The sequence below is a fragment of the Notolabrus celidotus genome, chromosome 1 (genome assembly GCF_009762535.1).
Source record: "Notolabrus celidotus isolate fNotCel1 chromosome 1, fNotCel1.pri, whole genome shotgun sequence".
NCBI lineage: Eukaryota > Metazoa > Chordata > Actinopteri > Labriformes > Labridae > Notolabrus > Notolabrus celidotus.
In genome coordinates this window covers 10017164-10030260 of record NC_048272.1, presented here as the reverse complement: position 1 = coordinate 10030260, position 13097 = coordinate 10017164, and the positions used below count along the sequence as shown (strand labels likewise).

Below are 13097 nucleotides of genomic sequence, written 5' to 3'. Positions count from 1 at the left end.
GTGAATTTTTATTAATACAAAAATATCGATATTAAGAGTTGAAATATCAATATCATATTGGCAGTCAAAGTATCGCGATATATTGCTGCATCGATATTTTTTCACACCTCTACTATTATGTATTACAAGGTGTAAAGGTCCAAAAATAATGTAAGTCTTAATCATACTGTGGGCACAAACACTGCAAAGGGGGGGGGCAGTGGTGGAGATAATTAAAGTACATACAGTAACCTGCCTGTGTGCAATTTTCAGGGACAATATTTGAACTTTACTGGAGCAATCAAGTTGTATGCCACTTAGTACTTCCCTATGCTCTTGAAAATTCAGACAAAGGTTTTATGGTTATTTGACATCTAATTTTGCAAGTTACTAATCAAAGTAGTAACAGTTTATAAACTGTTATTTTTTTAAAGAGATAAAGCCAAACAAGGTATAAAAATCTACTGCAATCAAACACATAAGTAATACTTTTTTTAATATTAGTGCATCAAAGACAGTGTTTCTACACCAGAGATAAAATTATGGTTGAGGTATTGTGCACAAAGACTTCTGTACTTCTACTTTTGATACTTCTGGCACATTTAACTGCTTTTATATTTACACTTTTACATAACAAGTATTTTCAATGTTTTTCTTATCTCTACTTTTATTCAAGCAAACTGTCTACTTGCTATATATTAAGTACTAATTTGATTTACACTGGGGGTAATAAAAGCAAATCAATCAAATGAAAAAAAATTGTATCTGCAACATTTTCTTATTCAAGATTTTTCTCACAATAAGCGTATTTCTCCTGTGTTGTATAAGTTCTTACTGTTATTTTTGCTGTTTATTCTGTATGAGTACCTACAAGTGGTGGGCCTCAGCTCAAACCCTTCATATGATTACAGGTAAAGTTGGCGGCCACAGTGCCCGGTTTTTCTCTTGTAGCTGCCCCATTACCTGCGAGTGAGTCAAGCTCTGAAGCCCTCAAATATAATTTCAGGCAGGTTGATGTGCTTATGGCCCTTCAGCGATGATGGTCACTCATCTCCAAACCTTTAGCTAAAGGGGGGATTTAAAGCCCCTCAGGCCTGTCATGGCCAGCATTACCATGTGCTGCTGCTCTGCGCCCGCTTTCCCTCCAGCCTAATGCTCATTGGCTGGCTGCTCCAGTCTGGGCTGGAGCTCTCCCTGGTTGACGGCACAGCTAAGTCTTCTCTCAAAATGGACAGAGGACTCACCTGCCCGTTACAGGAGCTCGTAATGGCCAACTTGTTGGAGGAATGAGCTCCCTACAGTATCTATCTGTCTTGATTTGTATTTGTATTAACCATGTAGAGCCATAAAAATAATAAAGGAGACAAACTCGGGCAAACATCTATAGTGATTCACATAGAAAATGGCAGAGTAACTGATAGCACTGCTGTTTATGTGGCAGTACACGATAAACAATAGATGTAGGTCATTGGAGAAGAGGACAAACTATGTAGGTGGATACGGTACACTGGTGTCATGCCTGTTTGCACAGGGAGCGTATAGCAGCTCAGGTATATGTTACTGATTTATCAGCTGGTAGACTTATGTAAATGTAGTTGTGGGCAGTGTAGACAAAGGTCACGACAAACCTTTGAAAGCTTTAAAATAATATGTTGTAGAGTACTGTAAACTCTGTAAAATCTAAATGGCAGGGCAAAAACGAGTTTTGGATGTTTTATTCAGAAATTTTCTGAAAGGTAACATTCTGCAACAGATTGTAGTCAAATGGAACTTGATATTCATTTCATGCTACATATGATCCATTGGACTACATAACCCTACTTTAGAAGCAGTCCATGTTTGGAAACTAATGGCTATCTTCTGAGTATTATAGAACTTCTAGTGTTCATGATAAAGGGCTTACGAACAGGACTCCCTTGTCTATACATCACTATAGTTTACAGTTCAACCAATAACTTTTGAGCTTTTAGAAAGCTTTAGAAATGACGTGGAAGGATGGAAGTTTGTTTATTTAAAAAAAACACCAAATAGAGCTCAGTCATTGTTAGGTGACTGCCAATGGGTGCTTGGATTGCGATTTGGTGCATAGTGTTCCACCCTATTTTTTCTCTCCACAAAGACTGTTTTCCTGCATAGAGCCAATGTCACTGAAAGGCTCATAGATAATCCCACTAAGTACATCTATTAAACAGAAAAATTAAGAAAATCTGATACCATAATCCAACCCGCACCAACACATTTTACATTTTTATGCATAATCTGTTGATAGAGATCAATGAGAAATAAGGCATTTCTGAAGTATTTGCTGAAGTCATACTGTTGAGGTGGTCTAATAGTGACTGTACTTTTAATTGAGACCTGGGTGTTGGCATGTATTTATCAACTGAGAAATTGCTGTGAGTCTGTGGCAGCTAATCTTCATTTTGGACCACAATGACAGTGGTTGACTTCATTTCTCAATGGTTTTGCTGGCTCTGTGTTTAGTGGAGGTAATTAAGCAGTGTGTTTTCTGAAGCTGTTAGATGATCGTAGAAGCAGAGGCTGCAGAATTATTCAGTAAACTGGAATCACCTTAAGTCTCTAAATGCAGAGGGGGAAAAGAGGGGAAAAAAAGGACATTTTGTGGGAAAGTTTCCCCTTTAGAATACTCCCTTAGCTTCTTTCCTTCCTGAAAAAAAGGTTCATAAAAGCACCAAAAAATGACTGTACTCTGTATTATGACTAATGCAACAATATATTTTGGAATCCCTGCAGGCAATATGAGCCCTATTGATCCCTGTCTTTGTTTTTTTGTGTATTTTGTTTCTGAGCTTAGAGTAGAGAAGCCTCAGTCTGTAATGTCCTGGTGACTGCCATGAATCTTCTGGGGAGAGGCAGGCGCAGAGAGCACTAGCACACATTAAGGGAATGAATATTGATTTAAAAACAAATTTGACATGGTTTTTTAAATCGACTTGAAAAATGCATTGCTTAAAAGAGTCAGGGGTTTGTGGACCATCAATGGAGCGGAGAAAACTTCGCTCTTGTTTTATGGTTTAATAAGATTCCCTTAATGGCTTCTTCCACCTTGACAAAAAGCCCTCTGAAATGGTGCGTGTCACTGTGTGTGTGTGTGTGTGTGTGTGTGTTTGTGTATGTGCTAATGTGTGCGTATAGTCATGTGTGTAAATATTCACGTGATTATGGAACTCAGGTCTGAAGAATGCCTCAATCAGAACTGTGGGATAATGACTTATTCCTTGGTGTGTGTGTGTGTGTGTGTGAGTCTGTATGTGTGTGTTTGTGTCATGGACTGTTAAATTGCAGACTAATGACTTTTCAGGATGAGTAGCTGAAGCACAAAATTAAAAGAATCAAAACAAAAAAGAATGAACCACCTGTTTTATTCATCAGAACTCATTTAAAAACATTTTTTTATGTGGTTGCATCCTGATGGAGAGAGCAGATTTCACCTTCACGTTTCACTTTGAGAAGTACTTTAAAGTGTTGTTTGAAACTAAGCAGGATCCCTGATCCCTGAAAGGCCGGCCAAAATAAGACACCAGGCAATCTCGTCAGAGTGCTCGGCTGGCAGGGTCCAAGCTTCTGGGGCCAGGTTTGCCTGCTCTGTTGGCCGGTGGAAGGAAAGTGCCTCTGGCAGCCTGCCCAGCCTTCAGCTCGACAGAGACGGATCATATGGACGCCTGTGTTTTCCCTTCCTAATTGCTGCACATCAACACATCAATGCCGCAGACACATATTTCATGACAGAAAGAAACCCTTACTTTGGCAGTTTAGAAAGAAAAAAAAGGGTTGATCTTGGAGGACTATGAGGAAGAATTAGTTTATTTGCTGAGTCATATTTGATCTTCTCAATTTAGTGTTTGTGGTGGTGTTGTTGGTTCCTGCAGTCTGTTTTTTATGATATTATTGATTTTTATATCCTTTTTTCTTGAGACAAGTTACAGCCTGGTTCAAAAAGTTCTTTGTTTTTTTCTTTTTTGCTTTTGCTGCATACTGCATGTCTCAGTTTTGTTTGAAGAGTTATATATTTGTAGAGACATATCAGTGATGCAAGCTACATTAATCTGTCAAATGTTACGTGTTTCCCCCCTGCTCTAAATATTTAGAAACAACAAATTATTTCACCATATGGAAAAGTAGTAAAAACGTCCCTTCTGTGTTCAATTTATAAGTCCAGTGTTTCCATAACACTTGTATGTGACAAAGATTAGCTTAAACAAGTCATGGGTCTTTTTTTATTACCCTCAAGATGCTCTGGCTTTGCTCCCTTTCTTGTTTCTAAGACTCAAAGCTTAACATTTACTTTTTCTATCCTTGATTTAATGTCTCTCTAATTTTTGTAATTCTCTGTGAAGTGCATTGCATTATATCACGTATGAAAGGTTGGATATAAGGTTTGAGTAAGTACTTGAGTCGATGACTGAGTGAAGAAGTGTTCATACTGTGAATCCAGCTAAAGGCAATTAAGTAGACACACAGCCTGAGCTAATGCAATATTTTAGCCGGTGTTTATGATTTCAAAAAGCCTAATTGCTTCAAAATATTCACCTACAACAGGCTTTTCCTCGGTTTTCTCCAGAAGAACTGTACAAAATGGTTTTATGGTGAAAGTGGGTCTTGCAGTGTCTTAGGGCTACAGGATAAGTGGTAATCCCTCGGGTGGTGCTCTGTTGTAGTCTACAGATCCTATACAGAGCGCAGGCTGCTGAGTCAGCCTTTACCATTCTTCCACGGGGAGCACACTAATCTATCTAGTATCTTCCTCTGTCAGCGGTCCAAGCATCTGTCGTTCTGCCTCTGGATGCCCCTCCTCTTCAAACAAGCAAGACCCTTCTAGCATCCAAACTAATTTCTCTTCCTTGTGTTTTTGTGATTTGCAAAGCTTGTGTCTGTTTAATTGGTTTTACCTGGTGTTATTCTGGTAATGCCCTTTAAGAGTGCTTTACATATTGAGTGAAAACGCTGTAATTCCTGCTCACACTTCACCCAGGGAATTGTGATCCTTCACAGGTTGCAAAAATTCCCCGGTCTGGTTGGTTTAGCATGGCCCTCAGTAACTTCAGGATTGGATTAAGTCCCAAATTAAGTTGTCGCCAAGCTGTAAATAAGGCTGCTTGTTTTAGTTCCAGAGGAGTTAACATTGTGGGGATACAAGGTGTTCACCCCGCAGTGAGGATCTGCTGGAGTTTGCGTAAATTTAATTTGATCTTGCCTGCCAGACTGCAGCTGGCTAGCTAAGTGCTTTGCCATTAGGGCTCTGTTCTGTGTTTAATTCTGCTACAGCGCTGAGGCTTATGGGTATAATGGCAGGCTGCGTACTGCTTGCTCTTCAGTAAATGTTTACCATCTCGTGTGCCACCTTGAGAATGAGCAAACAGCTCCTCTGTGATCTTCTTAATTAAACTAATGGTTCCGCTAACCTGACCTGTGGTTCCCTCTGTTCCATCTGCAGATCTATAATGAGAAGAAGAGCCAGTTCGAAATCAAGAGAAACAACCCCAAGGACCTGGTGGAGAGAGTGGCACGAGACATTTCCAAGCTGCTCAACAGTAAGAGGAAAGCCCTGGAGGTAAGACAATGATGTTTCATATAGAATAACACCTGTTCACATACACAAGTGCACAGATGCCCACATACCTGTTTGATATTTTGTGTACGGTCAAGTTGCTTTTCATATTTTTACATGCACTAGGCTTGTCACAAGGTATTTAAATGTACCAAAGAGCTAAAAGAATAAACCCCCGTCTGATTTGATGCACTTTATCCTCCTCATCTTAAAAAATGATGTAAAAGAAGAATCTCCTTTTTACGGCCAGGTTATCCAGCGGTATCTTAGTCAGGTCTGGGGCATGAATAATATTGAACATATGCTTGTTTAAGGAAGACCATAAATAATTTAAACTAGAAGGGCAGTTAGAGAGCACAGAGTTCTTCTAAGGCCAATAGATCAGTCTGCTGTGATATGCAAATCTGAATGTGTAGCCACTGTACACATCTGCTTATACCTAAACGGGATAAAATTTTGTTTTTTCTAGACTGATAAATTATATTATGTACTACTCATAATTATGGGTGGGTGTCACTCCATACCATACAATACCATACAATATGCCCTCTACTATAGCCTCTATAAACTTTTCACATTTTAAACTGAAAACACAACTTACATACTGATTTTATGTCAACCTGTATGACTGTTCCTGTAACAGCTACAGTTGTATTCACTTCAGTGTCACTGGTCTTTTCAAGTCTACTTCCATTCTTTCAGTAAGACTTCTGACATATGAGTACTGTTCCAAAGCCTGCTTTGTACTTCTGCATTCACTTTAGTGGCCGACGTCGTTGTTAGCACCACATACTTGTGCATCGGAGTGTCCATGTCGCTCTGCAATGCTCCAACGAAACTCTTGTAGGCAGTGTGATTGCTATGCTAGTCAGATCACCTGTTTCCGATCCCGCTACAGAAAACAGGAAATACAATGCTTCCTAGTGGACAAATCGCAGAGCTTGGGGTCCAAGTTGTTTCAACGCATAGTATAAACCAGTCTTGTGCATCACACTAGTGATGTACAAGACTGCATTTCCCACTAGTTGTCAATAAAATGGGCTGTGACCGTCACATTGGACTCAGTGAAGTCCACTAAACGTATGTGAGTGCAATTCTCTGCTGACTGTTAGAGTATCTTCCACTTTTTCGCTCATCTCAGCATAAAGAGCTGGAACTGCTTTTCCCTTGTTTCTACTTTTTGTAGGCTAGAGCATTGCTTAACTTATTTCACTGCTGTATTACACTCTGCTGGCTTCTCCTACTATACTACTCTCATTTTCTTCTTAGGCCAATTAACTTCCATTCACTTAACTTTTTTATGTCATTAGCGTTGCAGCGAAGAAACATGAAAACATGACGCAGTGACTCAGGGACGGGCAGGGGAATCTGTTTAGAGAGTTATACTTTTTCTATTAGAATATTGATGTTTGGCGCTTGTGAATTGATAATTGTATCACATAAGCCAGGGTGTATTAATATTGAATTTACTCATAACTATTACAAATGCTATTCATCATCATGTCATGTCATGCACCTAGAAAATAGTTTTATAAGCTGCAGTAATGTGCATGACCTGATGGTAATGTAAAGATTTGGAAGCTAAAATTAATGATGAGTTATCTTTTGAACGTCATTCATGCGTATTCCTTGTGAACAATGCAGACAGAGTGCATTATGCAAAACTAATTATCTGAGCTCTATGTTTCTCATTTACACAAGAATCTGTGTCTATATTATGGTAAATACCTGGAAATAGGATACCTAACATACAATGTGAAAAGCAGAAAACACAACATCATACCTTTTGAAAAAAAATCTAATTCTCAGACAGAATAAAATTATGGGCTTGTTCCATCATGCCTCTTTCTGTCAAATGGCACCGAAGTACTGGCAGAAACTTCTATTGTCAACAGTATCATCATCAATCGTTAAACTTCCATGTGTCTGATGGTTTTTCACATCCTTTGAAATAGTCTCTGCTGCACACTTTTAATTCTGCAGTCCATCCTTTCTCTACTTTTACGCACCGCATGGTGATGAACCTCCCTCTGTGTGGTCACACTGTGGGGTGTTGAAAGAAGCTCAACTTCATTCCTTCTGATTGAACTCTTGTAGAAAGCAGTGTAATTCCTCTTTATTGTTAAAAAGTTAAGCTGATTATATTTTGTCACTCAGACAAAATTGAGATAATCATCTCCATCGTTCTTCTGCCTGGCATCACTTTCAGGGGTTTTCGGTCTGTTTCATATTTTCGGCGTATATTCTGAAATGATGCATGAGAAGAAGTGTTATTTCAGAGGTTATCATTTCAATGTCCTGCATTTGGGGATATAATTATTCCCACTGTTATGCTCAGACAGTCCTGTGATTAGTTAGAAATTTGTTTTGCTCTCACAGTGGGGAACCTCTAACCCCTCCGAGAAGAAGAGACGGGGGGGAGCACGGAGACAGGGGAGACGAGTGACAGAGAGGGAAATGAGAAAAGTATACACAATCAATTTTTAATTTTTAAAAGCCAGAGATAAAGTTAAGGAGCATTTGTGCTAATCCTGGAAATTTGGGCTTTAAATCAAACTGTCTGAGCCCGCTGGCTTCTAATAGAACAACAGTAAGTCACGTTCAGATCTTCACATTTTTCACCGCATATAATCCCCAAATTAGCTAATTATAATCTGTATTTATTGCAATTTAAAATTAAATGAGTTACTAATTTGTCCTTTTTGGATGGTTTAGCTTTCCTTTTAATCAGTTTGTTGATCCTGACACATGCAGCTTCACTCACATGTACTCACTCACATTGGTGCTTTGTAGTCACTGTGACTGTTTCAAAGTGAGGTGTTCAGACTTATCACATACAGTTAAACTGTCGACGCTGCAATATACTGTTTGTTTCAAACTTCTCCTTGTATTTAGACGTGTGTAAAATGCCTAAGTACAAAAAAAAATTTTTGATTAATTAATGCTTTGTAATATATTTCTTTCCACTTCAATTTCCATTAAGACATTCCTAGAAACGTTCTGTTGTAATGAAATCCCTCTCCTGTGGGGGCACTGTGGGTGCTGCTGTACTGGAATTCATGTTGCTGCTGCTACTACATTATAAGCTGATGTTTTGACTAGGTACATATGGTCTTATATTTAGCTCAGCTATCAGGGAGGTGTTTTATGATTAAAGCATGTTTTGATGTGTATCAGCTGGTTAAAGGTGTTGTGCACAGTGGAGACGCACAGCTGGGGGCTGCGGCTGAGTGAGAGGTCCCCACAAACGCCTTTTATCTCTGCCGCCGGACTGATTATGAACCCGGTTGCGCTCCCGGCTGATACCTGACCGCGTTCACATGCTTATTTTTCTCAATACCAACGAGTAGACAGAAAAGTGGACACTGTGGGTCTAAAGTATATTTCTGTTCAGTTCCATCGTTGAAGTCTGAGCCTTAACTTTTATGACTGTGTGTCCGCTGAGATTATGAGCCTGCTCCACATGTTGACATTCAGTGTGTTTAACCTTTTGAACACCTCAGTACGATCCGTAGCTACTCAATACTGTCAGTTATATACATTGTGTCGTGAAGGAAAATTTGATTCAGGGGAAAAAACGCATGCGGCATAGTTTTTGACATGAAAACGTTTATGTTTTTTTTAATGGTTAATCTGTAATTGATCGTTAACATTTCCAAAGATCAATCATGGAAATACTTGAAATTGTAACCCTAGTTTGAACACATTTCAGATTTAGATGTTAAACTACACAGAGGAAGTCGATAAGTCATGTCCTGAATTTAAGCAACGATTTTAGCAGACACCACATGGGTAAAGCGAGACCCACAGATTGAAGACCTATTTTGTAATGAAGCTCATTTGCATATCAAGGGACAAATTTTGCCCCAATTGAATGCAAAATGGCTCATTTAAGTACCTGCAAACATCAGGTACACAGTGACACTATTCACTCTTCAGCACAATTTGTGGTGTATATAAACCTTTGCACGAGCTTTAAGAATCAGACTTTATATTTTCTCTTCTCATTTTTACAGGTTTAACAAGCAATAAAGCATCGTAGTCCTTAAGTGAATCAGGCCCAGAGCGTTCTCTTTATGTGTTATATAGTTTCACCACAAGGGATACCTAGTGGTACCTCCTGAGTCAGTGGGTTCATATCATTGAGATGACAAACGTATTGTAATGTCCTTTAAAAAAGCAGGGCGTGATGGCTGCCTTTGACCTTACCTTGTCTATTGTATCCATATCTGAATAGAGGCGCACCGACATTGTGGCAGCAGAAAAATGTACAGTTGAGGAAGCACCGCAAGAGTTTCCAACACATACATGGGTGGCCCGCCAAAGTATATGGTGACCAGCCTTTTTCTTTCTTTTTTTAATCCATTAAAAGATGACCTTGGCTAAATGGAGTGCCGCCTGCAAGCTAGTTCAGGCAGACAACTCGAGCTGCGCTCATTCATACTGACACGTCATCATCCTCCCTATCAGCTGATCTCAACATCCTCTCATTGGCAGTCTATTTAAGCTGCAAGTCTCCCTGTCTCTGCCTCTGCTTTGCAAGCGCTCCTGCTGTCCTGCTCAGTGCTGTGCGAAAACATTGTACCCACCTCCTCCCCGGCATTCACCTACGGGCTCCAAGAGGGGTTAGTCCTATCTCATTACTCCTAAATGTCTGCATTTAAATAATCTACAAGGAGTAATGAGGTTTGGAGCCCATATGCCAAACACAATACTGTATGCTGCAATAAACTTATCTTAAGTAAACGTGAGTTGTCTGACTGCACTGAAACTTTCTCATCTGGTGGAAGTTCCTTTGGCGCCCTTTCAAAATAAAATGCATGTGTTATCAAATTAGAAATTAAAGTATCCAAGCTTAATGCAGAAAAAAGGCAAAATAAAAGCACTACAAATGACATTTCAGTTTCTTACACCCTTCAAAAACTTCAAAAAATTGTATCCTGAACTAAGCATGGTTAATGGTATCATAGCCTGAGTTTCATCAGTATATGCATGATGAGTGTAAAGCAAAATTGAATTTGAGCCACATTTTCCACCACCTCATTCAAGGCTGAGTGTGACTTGGGGACTGCCTTCTTTCCTCCCCTCTGTTTCTGTCCAGATATGTTCACTCAGAGTGAAAGCATTGACATTTTTAACACAGTTGAATCCTTAGAAAAGGGCAAAAGTGTGTATCTTTTTAGAGCATGAGGTCTTGCGGGAAGACGAACAGTCATGCTTTGCAGCAAAAGGCTCTCAAAGGCAGGTTTAATTCTTCAGCTTGGATTGTTAAAGGGAGGGTGATGTTACCGTACGTCTCCTGTGGTCATGTTCAGGATTGGATTTGGAATGGCACTGACCCCAACCTCTTGCAACACACCCACACACAGACACACATATACACACCACAGCCTCCCCACCCTAACCTCCACGGGGCCACACTGTCACCTCACATCCTGTCTGGCAGATTCACTCAGGAGGGAGGAAATGAGGTGAAAAAAGAGAAGGGCTGGAATGAGAATGTCTCCCTGGGGCGTGGAAAAATCAAGAAAATGATGTTCAGAAATTCATAGATTTAAAAATGAGCAGCAAGCGGGAGGGAAGGAGACCGGGAGCAGAGCGGGACGAGGGAAGGGAGAGAGAAAGAGTTTGGGTAAAAAGAAAAAATCTTAAGACGAAAGCAGACCAAAAAGGAAAAAAGAGGATGATGAAAATGCATAAAGGGAACGAGCAGCGCAAAGAAATAGTCATTATGTCATTAGAGAATACAAACCCTAACAGAGAGTACGCAACAAGTTAATATGTTTCATTTAAGCAGGTAATGATTTATTTTTCTCCACCTAAAACTAAAAATTCAAGACTGTAGGCGCAGAAATTCATGTGGACTTATTATTCATACAGGGAGAAAAGTGAAAGGCATGTCTTAATGCAGTCTGCAGATAAGGAGGTCTCAAAACTCTGCTCTGCGCAGTATTGACGGCGTTTTATATTCCAGCCTGTTTCTACCCCCTGTAATGGTTATTTAGTCCCAAATATTCCCTGCCACACATTTACAAAAGGAGTTAATGTGTGTGTATGCAAGGAGAAATTATTCTTCTGCAACCTATTTAAATAATGCTGGAGGTAATTCTTTGTAATTCATGTTTATGTTACTAATGAGAAAATGCACATGGACTCTAAATACTCAGTTACTGATATAATGTGGGGGGGAGGCATTTGTCAGTGCTGGGGATTTGGATGCTTTAGCCTTAATTCCCAAATTAACAGCATATTTTAATCATTGAAATGCTTTGCTTGTTTAGTTCAATGTGCAACAGTTAGAAAAAAAGCTTTTTGTTTCATTTGTTTCCACGATTACTTTAAATAAAACAGCACTTAGCTATCGAAATACACTCTAAATATCAATACATTATACTTCAAAGCATGATGCAGTTAACAGTCCCCTTACCCTAAAAATGGAAGTAGCAAAATCTAACTTTTTTTTTGTCAAAAGCCTCCCCAGTGTTTATTCTTCGCCTTCCCTCGTCTTAATCTCCTTCACTCCACATCTCTGTCTGCTTTCTTTTTTTCCTCCCTCTGGCTTCCACCGTCTTCTCAAACAATGATCTGATTCTACGTTCCCTGCCAAAATTAAAATGTAACAAACCCCGATAGGCTGACAGGCTCGCATCTTGCCGTTGGAATCTTTATAAACTTCTTTGTTTTGTTGTTTTATTTATTTTTTTAATTTCAGGGACAGGTTGAAAAACGGTTCAGGAAAGCTTCCTCTGATGTTTTTTAGAAAAGATGTTTATTTCAGCGGCCCTGTGATCTTCAACTGACAACTGGACTCACATTTTTATTTGAAGGCGGATTAGCTCACTTCACAGGTAGTCAGGTTTAAATTTAGAGAGCTTCAATATACCCTCAAAGTTTACCCTGTCTGGATGTTTGCTGTTATGCAAGTTCCATTATTCCAGTCTTTAGTTTTAGAGCATCTTCTTCACCTGAAACTTCACTCTTCTAATAGACTTTATGGTAACATTTTAGTTTATAGGTCACTTCATTTGAAACTGATTGCCAGGAAAATTGACTCTTGTGTTAAAGTGTGCTCAATCAGTAAAACCGCAATCAATTTATTCAAGTTGATTGCTCTTTTAATTTAAGTAGCCTTTTAGTCAGTTCACAGGAGGTCACCCAAACATTTCAGTGTGCCTGTTAGCAAGAATAGAGTGCAAAGTACACATTAAAACAAAGTTCAAAAGATTGTTTGTCACATTCTTATTTACTTTTTTTACATACATTTCTTTTATTCTTTTTTTTAGTTCAATTTTTGGGCATTTTTGCATTTATTGGATAGGACAACTGAAGAGAGACTGGAGACGTGGGGAGTAGAAAATGAGGAAGATATGCAGCAAATGGTAGAGGCCAGGAGTCAACTATCACCTCTGTACATGGGGCGCACGCTCAGACAACTAGGCTAACAGTGCCCCTCCCATATTTAAAGAAAACTGTAATAAAGTGGAGTAAAACAAAACTCAAAAAACTCATTTTGAGATGTGCATTAACTCTTTGAATGTGTAAATAATAA

At 39.2% G+C, this 13097-nt stretch overlaps 1 protein-coding gene across 1 annotated transcript in view; it reads left to right on the top strand.

The window, feature by feature from the left end:
- The window catches only part of cacna2d2a (calcium channel, voltage-dependent, alpha 2/delta subunit 2a), a 183476-nt gene that overhangs the window by 44166 nt on the left and 126213 nt on the right, over positions 1-13097 (top strand). Inside the window, 1 exon segment of the mRNA XM_034673948.1 lies at positions 5435-5551. Within this exon segment, the coding sequence (XP_034529839.1) occupies positions 5435-5551 (117 nt within the window).